This window comes from Macaca nemestrina, chromosome 7 (assembly GCF_043159975.1).
Source record: "Macaca nemestrina isolate mMacNem1 chromosome 7, mMacNem.hap1, whole genome shotgun sequence".
Lineage (NCBI taxonomy): Eukaryota > Metazoa > Chordata > Mammalia > Primates > Cercopithecidae > Macaca > Macaca nemestrina.
Window position 1 is genome coordinate 4,125,924 of NC_092131.1, and position 23,886 is coordinate 4,149,809.

The 23,886-nt window shown below is 44.4% G+C and overlaps 1 protein-coding gene across 12 annotated transcripts in view; it reads right to left on the reverse strand.

The window, feature by feature from the left end:
* LOC105489812 (microtubule affinity regulating kinase 3) overlaps positions 1 to 23,183 on the reverse strand; it is a 119,306-nt gene extending 96,123 nt beyond the window's left edge. For 7 of the 12 annotated variants that reach the window (XM_011754936.2, XM_011754931.2, XM_011754935.2 and 4 more), the window contains exons 1-2: positions 22,647 to 22,837; positions 2,557 to 2,748 (exon numbers count right to left, since the gene is read on the reverse strand). In XM_011754936.2, coding sequence (XP_011753238.2) covers positions 2,557 to 2,748; positions 22,647 to 22,697 — 243 coding nt within the window. In that variant the 5' untranslated portion in view covers positions 22,698 to 22,837. Of the gene's footprint in view, positions 1 to 2,556; positions 2,749 to 22,646 lie in introns of all 12 variants that reach the window. The other 5 variants (XM_011754938.2, XM_011754937.2, XM_011754934.2 and 2 more) reach the window with 2 other exon arrangements.
* Positions 23,184 to 23,886: the final 703 nt, after the last annotated feature.

Consider the following 23,886-nt stretch of genomic DNA (forward strand, 5'->3'; position numbering starts at 1 on the left):
AGATTATTTAAACCCTCTATGATATTTCCAACATTTAAAGTAATGGGAAAGCAAAAGAACTCCCAGATGGGCGCAGTGGCTCACGCCTGTAATCCCAGCACTTTGGGAGGCCGAGGCAGGCAGATCATGAGATAAGGAGATCGAGACCATCCTGGCTAACACAGTGAAACCCCGTTTCTACTAAAAATACAAAAAATTAGCCGGGCATGGTGGTGGGTGCCTGTAGTCCCAGCTACTCGGGAGACTGAGGCAGGAGAATGGCGTGAACCTAGGAGATGGAGCTGGCAGTGAGCCAAGACTGCACCACGGCACTCCAGCCTGGGCAACAGAGCGAGACTCCATCTCAAAAACAAAAAACAGGCCGGGCGCGGTGGCTCAAGCCTGTAATCCCAGCACTTTGGGAGGCCGAGGCGGGCGGATCGCGAGGTCAGGAGATCGAGACCACAGTGAAACCCCGTCTCTACTAAAAATACAAAAAATTAGCTGGGCGCGGTGGCGGGCGCCTGTAGTCCCAGCTACTCAGGAGGCTGAGGCAGGAGAATGGCGGGAACCCGGGAGGCGGAGCCTGCAGTGAGCCGAGATCGCGCCACTGCACTCCAGCCTGGGCAACAGCGTGAGACTCCGTCTCAAAAAAAAAAAAAAAACAAAAAAAAAAACAAAAAACAAACAAACAAACAAATAAACAAAAAACTCCCAGACACCTAATATATGTTTCATGTTCTTTTGAGAAAGCTTAATTAGGCTGGGCGTGGGGGCTCATGCCTATAATTCCAGCGCTTTGGGAGGCTGAGGCTGGCGGATCACCTGAGGTTAGGGGGTCGAGGCTATAGTGAGCTATGACTGCGCTACTGCACTCCAGTCCAGGTGACAGGGCGAGGCTCTGTCTTGAAAATAAAATAGGCGAGGAGCAGTGGCTCACGCCTATAATCATGGCACTTTGGGAGGCCGAGGTGGGCAGATCACGAGGTCAGGAGTTCAAGACCAGGCTGACCAACATGATGAAACCCCGTCTCTACTAAAAATTTAAAAAAAAAAAAAAAAATTCAGCCTGGTGTGGTGGTGTGCGCCTGTAATCCCAGCTACTCGGGAGGCCGAGTCAAGAGAATCGCTTGAACCTGGGAGACGGAGGGTGCAGTGAGTTGAGACCATGTCACTGCACTCCAGGCCTGGGCTACAGCGCAAGACTCCATCCCAACCCCCACCCTCCCACCACCAAAAAAAGGAAACAGCTTAATTAGTCAGGCATGGTGGCTCATGCCTGTAATCCCAACACTCGGGGAGGTCAAGGGAGGAGGACTGCTTGAGCTCAGAAGTTCAAGACCAGCCTGGGCAACATGGTGAGAACCCTGTCTCTACAAAAAAAATTTTTTTTTTTTTTTTTTGAGACACAGTCTCGCTCTGCCGCCCAGGTTGGAGTACAGTGGCCAGATCTCAGCTCACTGCAAGCTCCGCCTCCCAGGTTTACGCCATTCTCCTGCCTCAGTCTCCCGAGTAGCTGGGACTACAGGCGCCCGCCACCTCGCCCGGCTAGTTTTTTGTATTTTTAGTAGAGACGGGGTTTCACCGTGTTAGCCAGGATGGTCTCGATCTCCTGACCTCGTGATCCGCCCGTCTCGGCCTCCCAAAGTGCTGGGATTACAGGCTTGAGCCACCGCGCCTGGCCTACAAAAAAATTTTTTAAAAATTAGCCGCGTGTGGCAGTGCATGCCTGTAGTCTCAGCTACTCGGGAGGCTGAGGTGGGAGAATCGCCTGACCCCAGGAGGTCAAGGCTATAGTGAGCCATGATTGCACCACTGCACTCCAGCCCGGGTGACAGGGTGTGGCCCTGTCTTAGAACAAAATAGGCTGGGCGCAGTGGCTCATGCCTGTAATCCCAGCACTTTGGGAGACCAAGGCGGGTGGATCATGAGCTCAGGAGTTCGAGACCAGCCTGACCAACATGGTGAAACCCCGTCTCTACTAAAAATACAAAAAAAAAAAAAAAAAAAAAAAAAAAATTAGCCTGGTGTGGTGGTGTGTGCCTGTAACCCCAGATATTCAGGAGGCTGAGGCAAGAGAATCACTTGAACCTGGGAGGCGGAGGTTGCAGTGAGCCAAGATCGTACCACTGCACTCCAGCCTAGGTGACAGAGTGAGACTCTGTCTCAAAAAAACAAAAACAAAAACAAAAAAACGAGGTCAGGAGATCAAGACCATCCTGGCTAACACGGTGAAACCCCGTCTCTACTAAAAATACAAAAAATTAGCCCGGCGTGGTGGCGGGCGCCTGTAGTCCCAGCTACTCAGGAGGCTGAGGCAGGAGAATGGTGTGAACCCGGGAGGCGGAGCTTACAGTGAGCCAAGAAGGCGCCAATGCACTCCAGCCTGGGCGACAGAGCGAGACTCCATCTCAAAAATAAATAAATAAATAAATAAAAACTAAAATAAAAACAAAACAAATAAATAGCTTACTTAGCTTAGAAATAAGGCCAAATATATCTATATTCTTTTCTCTCTCTTACATAGAAATAAACAGAGCAACTGTCATAACAGAAATAAGCATAACTGGTATTTACCTCTCTGCCTGTAAGGATATGTCTTGCCAATTTTACTTTTGCAAAATTCCCCTTGCCGATTGTTTTCAACAGTCTGTAGTTTCCGATGTGAGGTTGTTCGTCTGCACAGGAAGCTATAGAGTTTCTACACCGAGCTCCTGGACGGCTGGTACGAGAGGTAACTTCTTGACGCCCATCTCCATGTGACGTGTGCTGCAATACAGCATACACAAAGATAAGGAAACGAGAGAACACAGAGTGCTTGCCAAGTTCTAAGAGCTTCTAGTTGAAGAAACAACATTCCTACTTTAAGTATCTAGCACTTCAAAGGAATTTAACCACATAATATAAATTTGAGGAAAATGAGAATTCTGAGACGAAAAATACCAAGTGTTGAAGTTCAATTGGGTGTTCAGGAATAAATTAGATATTTTGCATATGTGGCTGCCATATATAATAGGAGTAAAAGGGCTGCCTTCCGGTTATACAGTGCTTAACTTTTCCATATGCTAGTAAGTGCACCTGCACACCTGCGCCTCACTACAGCCCGTGCAGCAGGGGAAAAGCTAATGTCACCATTCACCAGATAAGGGTACAGCTACATAACTGTTCAGGGGGAAATCTATAGAGAATCTGAATTCCCAATTTCCTTCTACACTACACTGCTAACAGTAATTCAAAACAATGTGCTTTACAGAAATAGCTAGATTGTGTGGCCCTTAATAGATGGCCATTGTTGGATAGATGAATAAAGTACTCAATATGTCTCTACCCTATGAAATATTCAGGCCCGAGAATTACACTTCTGTGTACACACTGTGTACACAGCTGTATGCGCAGGCATCCTGCTACTACTGCTCCCTTGGCCCCCACACACAAAGGATGAGATGTCCCAATCCCTTCCCCATTGTGGCTGTTAACTCCTGCCCAAGGGAGGCTTCTCATTCCACATGCACTCACAGCCACTTTCTACCCCCTTTATATGTTTCTCTTTTCCAACTTTTTATCCAGGAAAATGCCCTGTCTTTCTCTATGTACCTATAAATCAAAACAAGCCTGATTTAACTAATAAACTGCTCTGTAATATACTCAAGTCAAAGAAAATGAAACTCAGTGTTTTAAAGTGAAAGTAAGCTTTAAAACTTCTGCCATCTACCTCTGAATTTCTCAAAAGATGTCCTTTTCAGAATTTCCACACTAATCTCCATCTACTTCTTCACTATTTCTCTAATATTTTCACATTCACATACCAGGTTTGGGGATAGGCTCTTGTCTATTTTACTCAATTATCACATAATATGGCATCTCAAACAACAATTTCTATGTTTTTACTGCAAATGTCTATTTTAGATAAAACAGGCTTTTTATGACCTCACTACAAATCTAGGCAACTTGTAAACATTGTTCCTATAACAAAAATGATTCTAATTTCCATATTAGAACTTGGGGAAAATAGTCCATTTATAAATATGGAGTTGATAAAAGAAAAGACTAAAATGATAATAAAGCTTTGACACAAAGGCTTTAATACAAAAACAGGTAGATTTTGTTGTGCACAAGATGCATGCTATTGTAACTGCAGTCTAGTTTTTTTTTTTTTTTTTTTGAGACGCAGTCTCACTCTGTCGCCCAGACTAGAGTGCAATGGCGTGATCTCGGCTCACTGCAAGCTCCGCCTCCCAGGTTCACGCCATTCTCCTGCCTCAGCCTCCAGAGTAGCTGGGACAACAGGCGCCCGCCACCATGCCCGGCTAATTTTTTGTATTTTTAATAGAGACGGGGTTTCACCGTGTTTGCCAGGATGGTCTTGATCTCTTGACCTCGTGATCCGCCCACCTCGGCCTCCCAAAGTGCTGGGATTACAGGCGTGAGCCACCGCGCCCGGCCTGCAGTCTAGTTTTAAAAGAAGCTGGGTGACCATGTTTATGTTTATTTCTACATGATTTTAATTACACTAGAATTTAAGTTTCATGAAAACAAAAACAGGAATTTATTATTCCTTATATCTTATAATAGCAGTTGGTACAAAACTCGTACTCAATAAATATTAGAATGGCTGAATAAATGATATAAATGCTAACCGCTATAGTGTTCAGAAGGTTAAAAATAAGGGAAATTTCTCTTTTTTATCTTCTGAATTTCTTCATTCATTCATTGAATATTTACTGAGTGAGCTACACACACACACACATCAGGCACTATTTAAGGTGTGGGAAAAAGCAGTGCATAAAGCAGTCCATGTCCCCATGAAGTATGTATCAAGTGGTTTTACTATCTGTGCAAAGAAAACATACTCATTGAAATTAAACTACTGGCCAAAATTTTCATTAAAAAAGCTTTTGCAATGTAAACATTCATTTTCAAATTTATATGTTTCATAAATTCAACCTTCATGTGTGAAAGCTGATCATACTAATTGGGTCATTCTACTCATACTCAACTAAATCAGAGTTGAGGGCCAGGGGAGGGGGGCGGGGTAGGGGTGGGGGATTATAACATTGCTCCAAGATTATAATTCTCTGTAAGCCTGACTGCTGAAACTGCCTACTGTAACCTGAAACCAGTTTATCTAATGGCTACTGAAACAACTTGTTGCTGACTCTAAGACCAGTATTACCCACCACTGTCACTCACCAATCAGGGCCTGCCACCTCCCCAAAACTTTACTAGTGCCAATGACCTGTCTTTCAAAATATGTAACACTTCTCTTTATAAAACCTCCATCCTTTACTTTGCTCTTCATACATACTGAAGACCACCCTGTGGTCTGTGTGTGTGCCCCAAACTGCAATTCTTGCGTCCCAAATAAAATATTTTAACTTCAGAGATTCATCTCTACGTTTTATTTGACTTTGACGTGTGTTTTCTATAATGAGGCAAATTGGTGAAATAATAATTTTCATGCAAACCAACTGCCTTCTATTTAATGTAAAATAAAAATATTAGAAAAATCTTGTGTGTTTTTTTTTTTTTTTTTTGAGATGGAGTCTCACTCTGTCACCAGGCTGGATGGAGTACAATGGCACGATCTTGGCTCACTGCAACCTCCGCCTTCCAGGTTCAAGCAATTCTCCTGCCTCAGCCTCACGAGTAGCTGGGACTACAGGTGCACACCATCATACCCGGCTAATTTTTGTATTTTTAGCAGAGACAGGGTTTCACTATGTTGGCTAGGCTGGTATCGAACTCCTGACTTTAAGTGATATACCCACCTTGGCCTCCCAAAGTGCTGGGATTACAGGCATGAGCCACAGTGCTCGACCAGGAAAATCTTAAGATTCATAGGCATCCAACGTTCCTATCTTTGCTTACTCACCAACATGCTTGTAATAAAATACTAACTCCTCAGCACTTCATCCACTAGCAATGTAACCTTCACAAGGACAGACTTTTTGTGTTTTGTTCATTATCAGATATTACGCAAACCTGAAACAGTGCCTAACACATGGTAGATATGCAATACATTTTTGCTGAATGTTAAACACATGGTAGATATGCAATACATTTTTGCTGAATGTTAAACGAATTCAAGGCCCGCTCATCTCTTCTTCCTCTCCCACTACATCATCCAGTATACCCTAGCTTTGACTCAGTCAGTGTTGTTCCCTCCATTTGAATGTCCTTTCTTCTCTTCATATCTAAGGAAAACCTACTCATTCTATTGTGTTTGTATCATCTGTCACCATCTTCATGAAGCCTTCTATGACTCTCCCTGCATCTCATCAGAGCTTCTTACTTCTCCTTACTGGGATCCCAATGTACTTCGCTTGTATCTCACTCTATTATGCTACTTTTTTTTGGTAGACAATACTATTATTCACCACACTGGCTTTTTTACATCTGCGTTCCTGGAGGACTGCACTCCCTTCCCTTGAGGTTAGGCATAGACAGCCATGTGACTAAGTTGAACACCTCCTGTGAGTGAAAATGAATGCCATTCCCATGCTGAAGCATTTAGTCACCTGTGCTTAACTCTCCAGCCCTGTGTTTTGCTCTCTTGACCCTAAGCATTGCCCTAAAATGGATGGCCACAAGACCAAACTGGCCTGGACATGGAGATCAGTTTCCATGGAGCCAATGAGCCCTCAAGCAGACTTGGTGTGAGCAAAAGTTTTTTATTGTGTTAAATCATGAGGATTTTGGTGGCATGTATTACCACAGCATAACCCAGCCTAACCTAAAACACGCTCATGCACATCAACAGTCTTAACAGAAAGCAGAAAGAAACTTGTATTTCCTCACACAACAGACTGACAGATCTGATGCTTGTTAGGGTTAAACTTAATATATTTAATTCAACGTTTCCTGACAAAGTTCTTAAATTAAAAAATTTAAGAGTTAACTTTTAAAACGTTCCCTCAAAACAGAAGCAAATTAAATTGTCTTTTGCTTCCATCTGGCCTTCATTGTATTTTCCCAAGAATCCATCACTGACCCTAAGAAAAAGTTCCCTATTCCTATACCACAGCACTCAGTACCAACTTTAAACATTTAAACAGTAATTCTGAATTCTTGTACTGTTAATTATTTCATACACGTATTTTTTTCTTCCTAAGGAGCCAATAAACAACTTGCATACACACACACACACACACACACACAAACGTTATATAATTTTTTGATAACCACTTGATTTTTTTTTTTTTTTTTTTTTGAGATGGAGTCTCGCTCTGTCACCCAGGCTGGAGTGCAGTGGCCAGATCTCAGCTCACTGCAAGCTCCGCCTCCCGGGTTTACGCCATTCTCCTGCCTCAGCCTCCCGAGTAGCTGGGACTACAGGCGCCTGCCACCTCGCCCGGCTAGTTTTTTGTATTTTTTAGTAAAGACGAGGTTTCACCGTGTTAGCCAGGATGGTCTCGATCTCCTGACCTCGTGATCCGCCCGTCTCGGCCTCCCAAAGTGCTGGGATTACAGGCTTGAGCCACCGTGCCTGGCCTTTTTTTTTTAGACAGGGTCTCGTTCTGTTGCCCAGGCTGGAGGGCAGTAGTGTGATCGATCATACCTCACTGCAGCCTCGAACTCCTGGACTCAAGGGGTCATCCCACCTCAGCCTCCCTAGTAGCTGGGACTACAGGTGCAGCACCACACACGGCTGATGTTTTAATTTTTTGTAGAGATAGGATCTCATTATGTTGCCCAGGCGGGTCTCAAACTCTGGCCTCAAGCAATCCTCCTGCCTTGGTCTCCCAAAGTGCTGATATTACAGGTGTAAGCCACCATGCCTGGGCTACTTTATAATATTTCATGGCGGCTGGGCGCGGTGGCTCAAGCCTGTAATCCCAGCACTTTGGGAGGCTGAGACGGGCGGATCACGAGGTCAGGAGATCGAGACCATCCTGGCTAACACGCTGAAACCCCGTCTCTACTAAAAATACAAGAAAATTAGCCGGGCGAGGTGGCGGGCGCCTGTAGTCCCAGCTACTCGGGAGGCTGAGGCAGGAGAATGGCGTGAACCTGGGGAGGCGGAGCTTGCAGTGAGCTGAGATCGCACCACTGCACTCCAGCCTGGGGCACAGAGCAAGACTCCGTCTCAAAAAAAAAAAAAAAAAAAAAAAAAAAAAAAATTTTCATGGCAGACTATGCACATAATGGGTACTCAAAAGCTGCTGAGTTTTATTCTTATGGATTAAATGAGTCCTGATTCTTCTCCCTCCTGTGGAACTGAGCTGGTACCACTTCATCCGCCATGAAAACTAGAGTATGTACACTGCTACTGAAAATAATGCAGAATACAGCCAAAGACATGAGATTTCCTTCTTCAAGAAGTTGAACCTGTGTTTAGGGAGACCACATGGCCAAATACTTGTTTTCTCAAACTTCTCTGCAGCTAGAGATAGTCATCTGGCTTAGTTCTGGCCAGTTCTCATTACTTAAAGTCTACTAGGTGGCAATGTAATAGGGGCTAGGGGTTGGTAACGCCTTTGTTTATCATAAAAGGGGAGGCCAGGCACTATGGCTCACACCTGTAATCCCAGCACTTTGAGAAGCCAAGGCTGGCAGATCACCTGAGGTCAGGAGTTCAAGACCAGCATGGCCAACATGGTGAAATGCTGTCTCTACTAAAAGTACAAAAATTAGCCAGGTGTGGTGGCACATGCCTGTAATCCCAGCTACTCGGAGGCTGAGGCATGAGAATCGCTTCAACAAGGGAGGCGAGGGTTGCAGTGAGCTGAGATCCCGCCACTGCACTCTAGCCTGAGCAACAGAAACTTCTTCTCAAATAAAAAAAAGGAGGGTGGGGAGGGTGGGGACAGAGTTGCCAGTACAGTTCCTTCCTCCTTCCCTGAATGCAACCATGTAGCTGTAGCTGTAAAATGTTATCCTGTAGCTACAGGGTCTCAAACATGAGAGAAAAGACAAACTATTTTAAAAAACCACCAACTCCAATATTACTGAACTGCTGATCCAAAGCTAGACGCTGCATACCTCCAGATTTCTTTTTGGAGAAAAACAAACCCCTGTTTGTTTAGGGCACTGTGTTAGTTAGGTCTTTGTGACGATCAGCCAAAGCACTACTAACATAGGGGCCACATCAATGCAAAGCAATAAGAAAAATGGGAATGTGCTCCATTTTGTTTTACATGTTAGTTCTTAATTTTGCCCACATAAAAAAGAACCATGGATTGGAAATCACTGTATAATCAGAAAACAAATTAAAACATAAAAGACACATTTTAAAAATCTTTTTTAAAAAATCCTTGCCGGCAGGAAGTCCGTAAAAATTATTTTAACATCAATATGGTTTCACAATAGAAATTTGGCCCTTGTATCTACCAGGCAGAGAACCAACCTGAAACTTGAGAGGCCTACTTAAGTACCTCCCACGAGAAGAAATCAGGTTTACAAGTTTAAAACAGCAACAACTTTATACTATGTTTCAAATCTTCCTGAACAGAACTTGGCCCCTTCTGTAAAACACAAGTGTGCCCTTACATTCTTTCTATTTCTTAAACAACAAGCCACCTCCTTAACACATAGGCAGGGTTTCCAAATGTTAAAAAACAAAAACAAAAACAAACTACAAAGCCAAATTATGACAATAAATGGCTGTCCTCCAAGTATTTTGTACTTTAGAGATATTCACAAAGTCACGTTTCACTTTTGAAAGCAGCTAGGCAATTATTTCATTCAATGTAGAAAAAGGATTTGATAAGATTGAACAATTTATAATATAAAAACTCTTGGACAGGCAAGGTGACTAATGTCTGTAATCCCAGCAACTTCAGAGGCTGAGGCAAGAGGCTTGCTTAAACCCAGGACTTTGAGACCCGTCTGGGCAAACATAGCAAGACCCTGTCTCTACCAGAAAGCCCCCACAAAGCTCCTATAGCAAACTAGGATTAGAATGGGATGCCTGTCCTTGATTTGATAAAAATCATCAACCCCCCCCAAAAAAACAACAAGAATGCACCCAAAGCCAAGGAATGTATAAACAGATTCTAAAAATCATAGAGAAATACAAGTTAAAACCACAATGTAGTATCACATTAGGCCTGTTAAATAGGGAAAAATTAGAAAGCTCTGAAATGTTGGCAGAGAAACGGGAATACAAAAACTGTGGTGCACTACTGATGGAAGCAGCCATCTAGAAGAACAATCTGACATTTCCTGTGACCCAGCAAGTCCATTCCAAGCTATACATCCCAAAGAAACTCTTACATTGCTCCATAAGGGGACATGCATGAAGATGTTGAAGCATTTTTTTTTGTGGTGACAGAGTTGGAGAAAATTAACATGTGCACCTCTGGCAAGCAGACTGGTAAAATGTTGTAGATGCATACATCTCACTGCTATTCAGCAGTTAGATGCAATATATTAAGTGCACAGATGAGACATATGCAATATTTACATAAAGTAACAAACATACCAAAATAAACTATGTAAGAACACATACACATACTAAACACATTAAAACAGTAACATGGGATGGAGGGTAAGAGAAATGACATATGGGGATTAACAGGAATAGATAAGAAGATAGTCTCACATGGACCAAAGATAATGTGACTTCACAGATGAATTTATGAGAAAGCATATAAGAATATGAATAGGAAGGGGGAACTGTTATTGTCCCATAAATACAGTAAAATCTGTTTCACTTTTGAATAAAATAATTGTTACTGGTGTAGTAGGTGAACTAATGTAATATGGTGAAAAATAATTTACTTTTCTAATCCTTAGAATAAAAAACTTGTAAGGCACAAGTTGTAGCTAAAAAAATGTTGATTCAGGCCGGGTGTGCTGGCTCACGCCTGTAATCCCAGCACTTTAGGAGGCCGAGGCAGGCAGATCACAAGGTGAGGAGTTCAAGATCAGCCTGGCCAATATGGTGAAACCCCATCTCTACTAAAAATACAAAAATTAGCCAGGCGTAGTGGCGGGCACCTGTAGACCCAGCTACTCAGAAGGCTGAGGCAGGAGAATCGCTTGAACCTGGGAGGTGGAAGTTGTGGTGAGCCGAGATCGGGTCACTGCACTCCAATCTGGGCAACAGAGTGAGACTCCGTCTCAAAAAAAAAAAAAAAAGAAAAGAAAAGTTGATTCAGTAACTTTCAGCTAGTCAATCTCTTCCCAGGTAAGAGATTTCAGGGAATAAAAGAAATAGAAAACTGTGGTGTCAAACCTTCAAGGCACTCACAATACACATGGGGCGCTAACAGGGGAACAGTAACTGAAACAAGGGGCAATTCCTGCCCCATGAGAAAATCAGAGTGAATACTCCAATGCTGTCCAATAGGTGTATAATGTGACATACATATGTAATTTTCAATTTTCTAGTAGCTCCATTGAAAAATGTAAAAAGAAACATATTTAATATGTTAAATTAATTTAAATACCATTTTACTTAATTCAATATATCCCCCAATATTTCAATGCATAATATAAAAAGGCTTTATATCCTATTTTTGAAATACTGTCTTTGAAGTCTGGTTTATCTTTCACACTTACGGAACGCCTTAACTCAGACTAACCATGTTTCAAGTGCTTGGTAGCCCTGTGTGTGGCTAGTTGCTACTGTGCTGGATACTGCAGCTCTAGGCACCCAAAGGACATGATCACATTTGGGTGAGAAAAAGGAAAAAAGGTACCCCAAGATGTGAAGGGATGGAGTCTTCAAAGGGCAAGTAGAAGAATTCTTATGACAGATGAAGGTCATCTCAGGCCAGCCACCATCCAAGAAGAGGTAAGAAAGCTTGGGGGAAAGGGGGAAACGCTACTCTACTACAACAACCCACCATTAGCCAAATTTACTGCCAAGTTTTCAAGAAGCCTATCAATCTTAGTTTGTTATTTATAATAACAAGTACTAGCTAAATTTTAAAGACACGTATTGACATATGTAAATACCTAATCCATGTCTGGTTATAAATCATGGCTGCATTTACCTCCCCTCCCTCTCCAAACTCCATTAAAATGAAAGTAAAGGAAAAAAATATAAGGCATAAGGAAAAAAGCCACAAGACAAAGAAAACAGAAGTGATGACAGATATACTTTCGGAAACTAAAAAAAGAAGGAAAATGACTTAACACATATAAGAAAGATTATCCTAAGCCAGCTATAGAGATACTGGAAAATCCTGATTTCTATTATAGAACCCTTAAAAGGTTCAGGAACTGGTGGTACCAAGAACCTCTAGAAGTGTGAGTGAAGTAAGCCTGAAACAAGAAGATCTGTCAGTCTGTTAAATAACAGACCCCCTGGGTCTCCTCTCCTACTCTGGCAAAAAACCGAAGGTTCTTTAGAAAGGGCAAAATGGAAAGTCTCTGGGCTTGGGAACACAGGGCACAACTGAGGGGAGGGACATTGAAAACAAGTAGAGAAAGCAGAAAGCCACAGACCTTTCTTTCTGCCCTCTCCCCTGACTCAGCTCCCGGGAACATGGGCATTCTGTGCTTGCCCAGGCCAAGTGATAAGACAAAAATATACTGGTATCAAGAGCTCCACAAAGAAGTAACAGTGTGCCCCACTGTTGTATTCAAGATCCATCCAAATGCACAAAACTTCCAATCAGCCTTAAATAAATGCAGAAAAATAAGCAAGACTCAAAATAGCATTATCTCTCTCCAAATCAGAGTGTCAGATGCTATATAAGACAAAAAACAAAATTCTGAGGAAAAAGGATATTCAGTCTAGAATTCTATATGCAGCCAAAATAGCAATCAAGTATGAGAACAGAATAAAGATGTTTGCAGATATGAAAGGATTTTAAAAATTTACCTCCCAGCAACTTTCTCAGAAAATCACTGGAGGAACTGCTGCAATGAAACCAAAGGGAAGAAAATAGGATCCAAAGGGAGTGAACCAAAGGGAAGAAAATAGGATCCAACAGGAAAGGCAAAGGGAATCCCTAGGATACGAGTGAAGGGAGATCTCAGGATGACAACTATGCAACAGAACAGACAGCTAGAACACAAGGCCAGCCTGACAGAGATGAAAGTGACAGAATGCCTAATGAATCTGACCACAGAGGAGACTGAGAAAGCGAAAAGTCATAAAAATCCAAGCAAACAAAAACACCAAGAAAAAACTTGAGATGATGTTATTCTCTGATTAAAAAAAACAAAAAACAAAAACATGAGGCATAGGCAAGTGAATTTATTTGTCCACAGTTACTTAAATCTCAAGACCAGTTTCAAATTCCAGTCTAAAAATAAAACTCTAAATTCTACCTTCTCCTTGTATATGTTGTTCCTTCTTTTTTGCTCCATATCTTATGAGGTCCATTCTACCTCTTTAGAATCTTTATCTCAATCAGTCTTAGGCTCTCATTTTTGTCTTCCACTTTCAAGCCCAGACTCCACCACACATCCCTTCAGGAAAGTAGTGTAAGATTATGGCCAGGCGCTGTGGCTCATGCCTACAATCCTAGCACTTTGGGAGGCTGAGGCGGGTGGTCACTTGAGGTCAGGAGTTATAGACCTGACTGGCCATGTTGAAACCCCATCTCTACTAAAAATACAAAAATTAGCCGGGCGTGGTGGCGGGTGCCTGTAATCCCAGCTACTCGGGTGGCTGATGCAGAAGAACTGCTGGAACCCAGGAGACGAAGGTTGCGGTAAGCCAAGATCATGCCATTGCACTCCAGCCTGGGCAACAGAGCAAGACTCCATCATAAAAAAAAAGAAAAAAGACTAGGGTTATGTAAAATTCTAGAAACAAAACCTGTGAATTCAACTTCTCTGATTTCATATTAAATTCTATCAATACAGATTTTTGTGTGAAATGTCCATACACAAACCCCACAATATTTAGGTCCAACCAAAAGCAACTGCTTATCAACAAGAAATACAGAAAAAACACCTGCTTTGTTTGAGCTTCGACACTGAACTCCAAGGTCCCACATAACCCACAGAAACAATGTCTTATCTAGTGTACACAGAAGTACACAAGACTAACCACAGTTGAGCAGCCTGAATGGCTAGAGTGCAGTGCTAGTGAACTCTAGGCTGAAGATAAAGTTGGATGCCCCCCATCTCCAAAAAAAGGCCTTTTCTTTCAAAGCCAACTTCTGCCCTTCCAATTGCTCTGTACAAGCAGGTGCAGATGGGTCAGTACAAATTCCTTAATTACTTTTGCAGACCAACTCCAAGTACAACCTTTAACTTCTGTGTTAGACAGGACATTAAAGCTTCCCAGGTAAGAGATTTATTTTCTCCTTCAGGTTTAATTTGAAATTTTAAAATGGAAATGAGACAAATGAATTTTCTGCTTCAGTACTCCCAGTGGTGATCAGAGGGTGCTGCATTCCCTGACCCCTTTTTCTTTTTTAACCAAAGCCACAAGTCATGGAACATTCCCTGACTCTCACTAGGAATTTGTTCCAGCCCAGGAACAAATTCCAGGCATAAAATCTGGCTATATCTTAGAATAATAAAATGCAGGCCGAGCGCAGTGGCCCAAGCCTGTAATCCCAGCACTTCGGAAGGCCAAGGCAGGTGAATCACCCAAGGTGAGGAGTTCGAGACCAGCCTGGTCAACATGGTGAAACCCCATCTCTACTAAAAATACAAAAAATTAGCTGGGCATAGTGGTGCGTGCCTATAATCCCAGCTACTCAGGCCAGGTGGCGGAGGTTGCAGTGAGCGGAGGTCACAAGATTGCACTCCAGCCTGGGCAACAAGAGCGAAACTCTGTCTCAAAAAAAAAAAAAAAAAAAAGGTAATAAAATGCAGAACAATCCTCTTTGAAATCAAATAGTTACTATTAATTTTTTTTTTTTTTTTTTTTGAGACGGAGTCTCACGCTGTTGCCCAGGCTGGAGTGCAGTGGCGTGATCTCGGCTCACTGCAAGCTCCGCCTCCCGGGTTCCCGCCATTCTCCTGCCTCAGCCTCCTGAGCAGCTGGGACTACAGGTGCCCGCCACCGCGCCCGGCTAATTTTTTGTATTTTTAGTAGAGACGGGGTTTCACTGTGGTCTCGATCTCCTGACCTTGTGATCCGCCCGCCTCGGCCTCCCAAAGTGCTGGGATTACAGGCTTGAGCCACCGCGCCCGGCCGTTACTATTAATTTTTATTAGGTATAAGCCTCTATGTAATTACAATGTAAATCATACACCATGTAAGTCTAAGAAAGTTACAATGTATATATCATGAGCTACATAACTGAAATGACCAAAATTCTACTTACTGCAAATTTCAACCTTTACCTAATTTACATACATAAGATAAGGATGCTCAAATTAAGTCTATAAGATCTTTCCCTAAAAACTCTGACTAAATATTTTCATGAATTCTTCAGAGATCAACTTTTTTTCTCTTTCTTGTTTTAAGACACAGAGTTTCACCATGTTGTACCAGGTGGACAAGTGCTGTCCAGGTGGACTGGCCTCAAGTGATCCGCTGGCCTCACCCTCCTGAGTCCTGAAATTACAGGTCACCTTTTTTCTGATAAGGCCCAAACAGCTTGATTCAACAGGTTATGCTTAGAAGTTAAAAAGCTGATTAAGCCGGGGGCACGGTGGCTCACGCCTGTAATCCCAGCACTTTGGGAGGCTGAGGAGGGAGGATCATGAGGTCAGGAGTTCGAGATCAGCCTGCCAATATGGTGAAACCCCGTCTCTACTAAAAATACAAAAAAATTAGCCAGGCGTGGTAACAGGCACCTGTAATCCCAGCTACTCAGGAGGCTGAGGCAGGAGAACTGCTTGAACCCGGGAGGTGGAGGTTGCAGTGAGCCGAGATTACGCCATTGCACTCCAGCCTGGGTAACAAAAGTGAAACTCCGTCTCAAAAAATAAAATTTAAAAATTAGCTGGGCATGGTGGCGGCTGCCTATAATCCTAGCTACTCAGGAGGCTGAGGCAGGAGAATCGCTTGAACCCAGGAGGCAGAGGTTGCAGCGAGCCGAGATCGTGCCACTGCACATCAGCTCAGGCGACAGTGCGAGACTTCGCCTCAGGGGAAAAAAAAAAAGCTGATTAAATAAAACCATATTACATATTTTAAATGAGATACTCTATACTGATATACAGTTAAGTGATCATCAAATGGCAACTATTGCTGTTTTCCACAACCACACTTTTTAATAAACAGCCAGTTTTTTTAAAACTCATGGAACCTGAAAACTCAATTAAATGGTCTGGAAATCTCCCTTTGATAGTCACAGTATAATCTCAAAGGAGTATAGTTTAGTCAGCAAGACTTCACTGAACAGTAAGGCAGTGATTTTTTTTTTCTTAATAAATAAACATCAGAAATTCCTGCTATAGTGATTCTTAAGAGTGGTCCCTGGACCTGGAGCATCAACATCACCTGGCAACTTGTTAGAAATTCCAATTCTACGGGTAAAATCAAGGTCTAGGGGTAGGGCCCAGCGATCAGGGTTCTAAAGCCCCTTCAGGTGATTCTCATGTTTGCTTAAGTTTGAGCGTTACAGACTAGCTTCACAAAACTCAGGCTGCTTTGTTCCGCAAGGAGCAGGAAATCCTAAAGAGCGGGAATGCTATATGTCCCAGGTACATGGCTTCTACAGCACCTAACACAGTATCATACACACGGTAGGCATTCATACTTGCTGAACAGGTTATTCAGTCTCACATAACCAATGGTTGACTAGACAACAGCATTACCAGTTTCACAGATGTCAGAAATCTGGGGGACTATTTGTGTTAACTAATAATAAGTACACGATGCACACATATCAGTAGCTGTTAAATAACTTCACTGGGAAAGCCCTGGGTCTCTGGTACTTTGGCCAATAATGTTACCAGGCTTACAAAGTGTCATATCCTTTGAAATTAAGGTGAAAAATATGTTTCTCATTTTGCCAGTATAGAAAAAGGATGTATCCATGGCTCCATAAAACTACAGAACATAAACTGAAATGCAAACTGCTTGGTTGCCTTTAAAAAGCATATTTTGACTGGGCACAGTGGCTCATGCCTGTAATCCCAGCACTTTGGGAGGTCAAGGCAGGCGGACCACCTGAGGTCAGGAGTTCGAGAACAGCTTTGCCAACATGGCAAAATCCCATCTCTACTAAAAATACAAAATAAAATAAAATAAATTAGCCAGGCATGGTGGTGGGTGCCTGTAATCCCAGCTACTCAGGAGGCTGCAGCACGAGAATCACTTGAACCCAGGCGGCAGAGGTTGGCAGTGAGCCGAGATTGCACCATCGCACTCCAACCTGGGTGACAGAGCAAGACTCCATCTCAATTTAAAAAAAAAAAAAAAGCATATTTGACTTATCAGCCAACTCTAATGTATGAATTCAAGCTGGATTCTAATTTGAACAGAGTTTAAAAATCAGAAATGTGAGAAAATTTAAACACTGCATATGTGATATTAAGAAAATATGATAAAGGTATTGCTTTTATGTTTCTTAAAACAGGCTTTATCTCTTTTAAAAGCTCTAGAGAGGAAATGATGCTGCATTTGCTTCTTAATTTATAAATGAAATAAGATTGGCCACTGAGCTGCGCTGTGGAGTACATGGGGGCTAAGTACATACCAGGATTTCTCAACCCTGGCACTACTGACATTTTAGGCCAGATAATTCTTTCTTGTGGAAGGCTGTCCTATGTACTGTAAAATGTTTAGTAGCATTTCTGGTCAGTCAAACCTCTCTCTACTTGTGATAACCAAAAATGTCTTTAGACATTGTCAAATGTCCACTAGAGGGCAAAATCACGCTGTGGTTGAGAAGCATTGATAAATAACATTCTATTTGTTTAAATTTTCCTATAATAAAACACTTTAAAAAATAGTTTTGACTGAGTGTGGTGGCTCATACCTGTAATTCCAGTGCTTTGGGAGGCTGGGACAGGAGGAATGCTTGAGCCCAGGAGTTAGAGACCACCTTGGACAATATAGGGAGATCCTATTTCTACGAAAAAATTAAAAATTAGCCCTGCATGTGGTAGGGCACGCATGTAGTGCCAGCTACTCGGGAGGCTGAGTTGGAAGGATTGCTTGAGCCCAAGAGGTCAAGGCTACAGCAAGTTGTGATTGCTCCACTGCACTCCTGCCTGGGTGACAGAGCGAGATACTGTCTCAAAATAAAAATAAAATCTACAGCAATCTTGTCCAACCCACGGTCCAAGGGCTGCATGCAGCCCAGCACAGCTTTGAAAGTGACCCAACACAAATTCACAAACTTTGTTAAAACATCAATTTTTTTTTAAGCTTATCAGCTATCGTTAGTATTAGTGTATTTTATTTGTGGCCTAAGACATTCTTCTTCCAATGTGGCCCAGAGAAGCCAAAAGATTGGACACCTCTGATCTACAAGCTTAAAAAAAAAAAGTTTTAGAAATACTCTGTGTACAGGTACAACTACATCTCCTTGTGGAGCCTAAGCTAGAGATCTGGGGCCCAGTAGAGGCTTTGCTATTAAATATTTAATGGTCTCCTGTCATTAGTAGCAGCCTTTGTCACCTCGCAGAGTCTCAGCATCCTCATTGGATTAGATTGAGTAGTTCTTCTGAGCTATAACACAATGTGGCAACAGCAAACTTTTTTTTTTTTTTGAGACAGAGTCTCGTTCTGTCGCCCAGGCTGGAGTGCAATGGCTCAATCTCAGCTCACTGCACTCTCCGTCTCCAGGGTTCAAGCAATCCTTCTGCCTCAGGCTCCCAAGTGCTGGGATTACAGGCGCCTGCCACTGCGCCCGGCTAATTTTTGTATTTTTAGTAGAGACAGGGTTTTGCCATCTTGGTCAGGCTGGTCTCGAACTCCTGACCTCAGGTGATCCACCTGCCTCGGCCTCCCAAAGTGCTGAGATTACAGGTGTGAGCCACCACACCTGGCCAACAGTAAACTTTTATATACCCATTCACTAAGGGTGGACATTAACATTTGGAAATCAAACAAAAATTAGTGTACAAGGATGAAGATAATATTTATGTTGCAATTTTTTTTTTTTTTTTTGAGACAGAGTCTTACTCTGTCACCCAGGCTGCAGTGCAGTGGCATGATCTTGGCTCACTGCAACCTTCGCCTCTTGTGTTCAAGTGATTCTCCCGCCTCAGCCTCTTGAGTAGCTGGGATTACAGGCATGCACCACCGCACCCAGCTAACTTATTTTTTGAGACAGACTCTTGTTCTGTCGCCCAGGCTGGAATGCAGTGGCCCAATCTCGGCTCACTACAAGCTCTGCCTCCCGGGTTCACACCATTCTCCTGCCTCGGCCTCCCAAGTTACGGGGACTATAGGCGCCCGCCACCACGCCCGGCTAACTTTTTGTATTTTTAGTAGAGACAGGGTTTCACCAAGTTAGCCAGGATGGTCTCAATCTCCTGGCCTCAAGCCATCTGCCCACCTTAGCCTCCTAAAGTGCTGGGATTACAGGCATGAGCCACCACACCCGGCCTGCCTTTTCTTAGTCTTGATCTAATATGTAACATTCTTATCATAGCTATATACAATTATTTAAAATTTAAATAAGATTCCTGGGATAAGCACAATAAAAAGTATTTTTACAAAATACTAAAACATACCTATTCTAGTCACAATAGCCAAAAATGTCCACCACTGGTGAGTGGATTAAAAAAATTGTGGCACATCCAGGCCTGGCGCGGTGGCTCAAGCCTGTAATCCCAGCACTTTGGGAGGCCGAGATGGGCGGATCACGAGGTCAGGAGATCGAGAGCCGATCCCGGCTAACACGGTGAAACCCCGTCTCTACTAAAAAATACAAAAAACTAGCCGGGCGAGGTGGCGGGCGCCTGTAGTCCCAGCTACTCGGGAGGCTGAGGCAGGAGAATGGCGTGAACCCGGGAGGCGAAGCTTGCAGTGAGCTGAGATCCGGCCACTGCACTCCAGCCTGGGTGACAGAGCAAGACTCCGTCTCAAAAAAAAAAAAAAAAAAAAAAAAATTGTGGCACATCCAAACAAGGAAATACTAACACAGCAGTAAAAAGGAATGAACTACTGATATACATTGAAATAAATCTCAAAAGTACTACGCTAAGTGAAAGAAGACACAAAAGATTATTTACTCTTGTGACTCCATTTACATAGCACCCTTGAAAAGGCAAAACCACAGGGACGGAAAGCAGATCAGTGGTTGCCCAGGGGTTGAGAAAGGGAGAAGGCACTGACTATAAAGGGCCATAAGGGAGCTTTCTGGTGATGGAAGTGTTCTACATCATGATTGTGATAGTGGTTACATAACTATACGCTTGTCAAAACTCACCAAACTGTATATTTAAAATGGATGAACATTACATCTCAACAAACCTAACTTTTTTAAGAAAAAAGCTTCTCAACAGAATGAGAGCTCCCATTCATTCTTGTACATTCACCACTCAATTGGCAGGAAGTCTAATACCTAGCAGTGCAGTAATGTAGGTAACAAAGTCTATACCTGAGTTGTAACACTGACACAAGGGCTCCACACTGTAAAAGCTACACAGTTCCTTCCAGAACATGCCAATACAAGAGTTAAAAATGTAACCGGGCATGGTAAATCAATGCAACAATGTGTAATAAACTTGATTTTAAAACAGTCAAAAATTCATTTTAAATACACTACATGGCCGGGCGTGGTGGCTCACGCCTGTGATACCAGCACTTTGGGAGGCCGAAGCGGGCAGATCACCTGAGGTCAGGAGATCGAGACCAGCATGACAAACATGGAGAAACCTCTTCTCTACTAAAAATACAAAATTAGCCCGGAGTGGTGGCGCATGCCTGTAATCCTAGCTACTCAGGAGGCTGAGGCAGGAGAATGGAAGGTGGAAGTTGCAGTGAGCCGAGATCGTGCCACAGCACTCCAGTCTGAGAGACAGAGCCAGACTCCATCTCAAAAAAGAAAGAGAGAAAGAAGACCCATTTGAAATCCTTCATTATCACAAATCTGCTATGACTGTTTTTGGCTTCAGTTTAGAAAGCATGGAGCTCCTACTCTGGTTCAACGTAAAGTTTTGCTTCTCTGAGTGAATATCAATGATCAAAACTAATCAGTTGGGCACACTGGCTCACGCCTGTAATATCAGCACTTTGAGGGGCCGAGGCGGGTGGATCACATGAGGCCAGGAGTTCTAGACCAGCCTGGCCAACATGGTGAAACCCTGTCTACTAAAAATACAAAAATGCAAGCCAGGCGTGGTGGTGCATGCCTGTAATCTCAGCTACTCCGGAGGCTGAGGCATGATAATCCCTTCAGCCTGGGAGGCGAAGGCTGCAGTGAGCCAAGATCGCACCACCACACTCCAGCCTGGGAGACAGTCAGCCTGGGAGACAGTCTCGGTCTGTCTCAAAAAAAAAAACAAAAAAAGGTTTCTTTAAAAGGACCATAAGAAAATAGTTCCCTGACTCACCTAGTCTAAGAGTTTCTATTACTCGCTCTTTATATAATTTTCTAATCTCTCTCAGGTGGAGAAAGGTACACCACTGTTCTACTCACTAAGGGCTAAAGAGCATTAAATATTATACACTAATATGCTACAGGGATGTTTTAGGCTATGGTTTTACGTTTACAGATTAAATTATCAAATAGCTATCCAGCAAACAAGTGGCATTTTTGAAGATCAAAATTAAAACATTGACACCACTAGGCCATAACATCTCAGGACATTACTGAAAGCATGAAAACACTCAAAGCAAGGAAGCATTCCCTAAGAGAAGACATTTCGTGCCAGCAATTACCTCATAACACTTTTAATGAAAGGCCAGTGAAGTTTCTTTACAAGTTATTTACTAGACGTTTTACAGAATATAGGCAACAACTAGATTGAAACACTTTTGAAGCCAGTGTTAGAGGAGAGTTCAGAAAACGAACAGAGTTTGTCAAACGTTTCCTCAATGGCATTTCTACTACAAGTTCTCATTCTCTAGCAATGCTGTTCCTGGCATTTTATAGTTTCACATGCACAAAATCAAAGGTTCCTTTTATAAAATCATAGCCTGTGAGCGCTGAAACGGACCTAAGAGCTCATCTAAGTCAACCTCTTTTTAGGAAGGAGGACAGCGAAGCCCCAGCGGGTGTCCCTCAGCTAGGCAGTGAGTGGCAGAGCACAGCTTCACTATACATCTGCTTTTCTGCTTTTTAAAATGTTTAACTCCTTCAAAAAAGATTTGTATGGAAAGGAACCTATGCCTTAATAAAGGCTGCGCGCTAGTGTTTTGGAATTCCTAAGGGGACCGCAAAGATCCCTCAGTAGACACTTAGTGACTGTGATTAAATTTAGTTCCATCTTAAAAGAACGAGACAGCCCACTTGACTCAATCGATTACTCTTAATCAGCACCAGTACATATGGTATTAATATGATAGTCTCTCAAGAAATGCCTGACCAAGTTAAAAGCAGAGTTCGGTTAAAATAAGCACTGACCACTGCAGTGATCTGACACGCACACTTGCACAATCCATTGAGCGGCAACCCGGCCTCTCAAAGCACCGATTCGTAACGATGCAACTTATGGGCTTTACTAATCGACTAGACCGCAGGCATAATCGATATACTTCGCAGACCCGCCCGCGAACAGCGGGACAGGGCGGACTTCTGGAGGAAACGGTCCGACCTGGCTGCCTCTTGGGTGACTACGGCCTGCCCTCTATTTCCAGAGCGTTCGGGCTGGGGGGGAACACCCGACTGCAAGGCACTGCCCGAGGAGCACGAAGGCCACCCCGAAGGTCCGCCAACTACAACGCCCAGGTTACTTACGTTTTCAGTGTCTCGTTCATTCACCGTTGGCAATGGGGTCCTAGTGGACATTTTACTGCACTTTAATTCTGCACAATGCGAGGGCGAAAACAAAACAGCACAGCCCTAGGAGGCCAGCGACCAGCGTCCTCGAGTCCACGGCAGTTTCGAAGCGGCGCCGTGGGGAGGGCGGCTCCCTTCCCTCTACGGCCGTCTAGATCCCGGGCCTGGCCCGGGCCGTCCCCCGGCGGGTCCCGGGGCTCATTCTCTCCCTGCCCCGGCGGCCGAGGCGAGGAGCCCGGGAGGGCGGCAGTGGCGGAGCCGAGCCTGCGGCGAGCTGCCGGCTTCGGCCCGCCGGCGTCCCCTCGCCTCAGGGCGCCCCGCGATCCCGGGCCCCCTCGCCTCCTTCTCCACTCCCGCCCGTCGCGCCGCGAATTTCAGCTCCCGGGCCTCCACACAGCGCCGCCGGCGGCGTCTGAAAAAGAGGAGGCGGAGGAGGATGTGAAGGAAGTGGAGCGCAAGACAGGCCGCCGCGGGCTGTGGGCGCTGACCATGGAGCGGGCTGCGGAGGAGGCGCCTGCGCCCGGCTGCTTCTCCCTCTCTAGCGAGCTTGCTGCCTCAGCCTCCGCCCTGCTGGCCGCCGCTGCTGCCGCCGCACCCCGGCACCTCGGAGCCTCACGGACCCAAGATGGCCGCTCCTCGGCTTCCTCTGCTGCCTCCGGCTGCCGGAAGTGACGACAGGCCGCCTCCCGGAGTCCCGCCAATCAGCGTGGCCTGAGAAAGCCGGCCCGGCTGTTGTTGCTAGGGGCGACTTGGTCCAGACCCCGCCGCGGGGGCGGTGAAGAGGGCGGGGAAGCGCTGGCCGGGTCTCCACTGACTACCGCGGGCGGCGGGTTCCTCCTGTACGGAGCGCTCCGGCAACCCCGAAAGAGCCGAGAAACGGCCCTGGGCGACAGCCAGAGCCCTCCCGCTGAGTTGGCATTTACAGACTACAGGCCTGGGTTGGCTGGATTACAGATCGAGAGCCTACTGTGCACAAAAGTTGCGGTTGCATCCTTCGGACTGCGCTGCACCGACTGGAGCCCCAGCATTAATGACAGGGCCGGGGCTACGGGAAGGAGCCGGGCTCTTGCATCCTTAACTGTGACCCGGGCGTCAGGCTCTCGCCCACAAACCTTCCCGTCTCCGGATCTGAGCAGCTGCGGGCTGGGCCGGACTCCGAGGGCAGCAGGAGCCTCTTGCCCTCAAGGAGCTGGTGGTC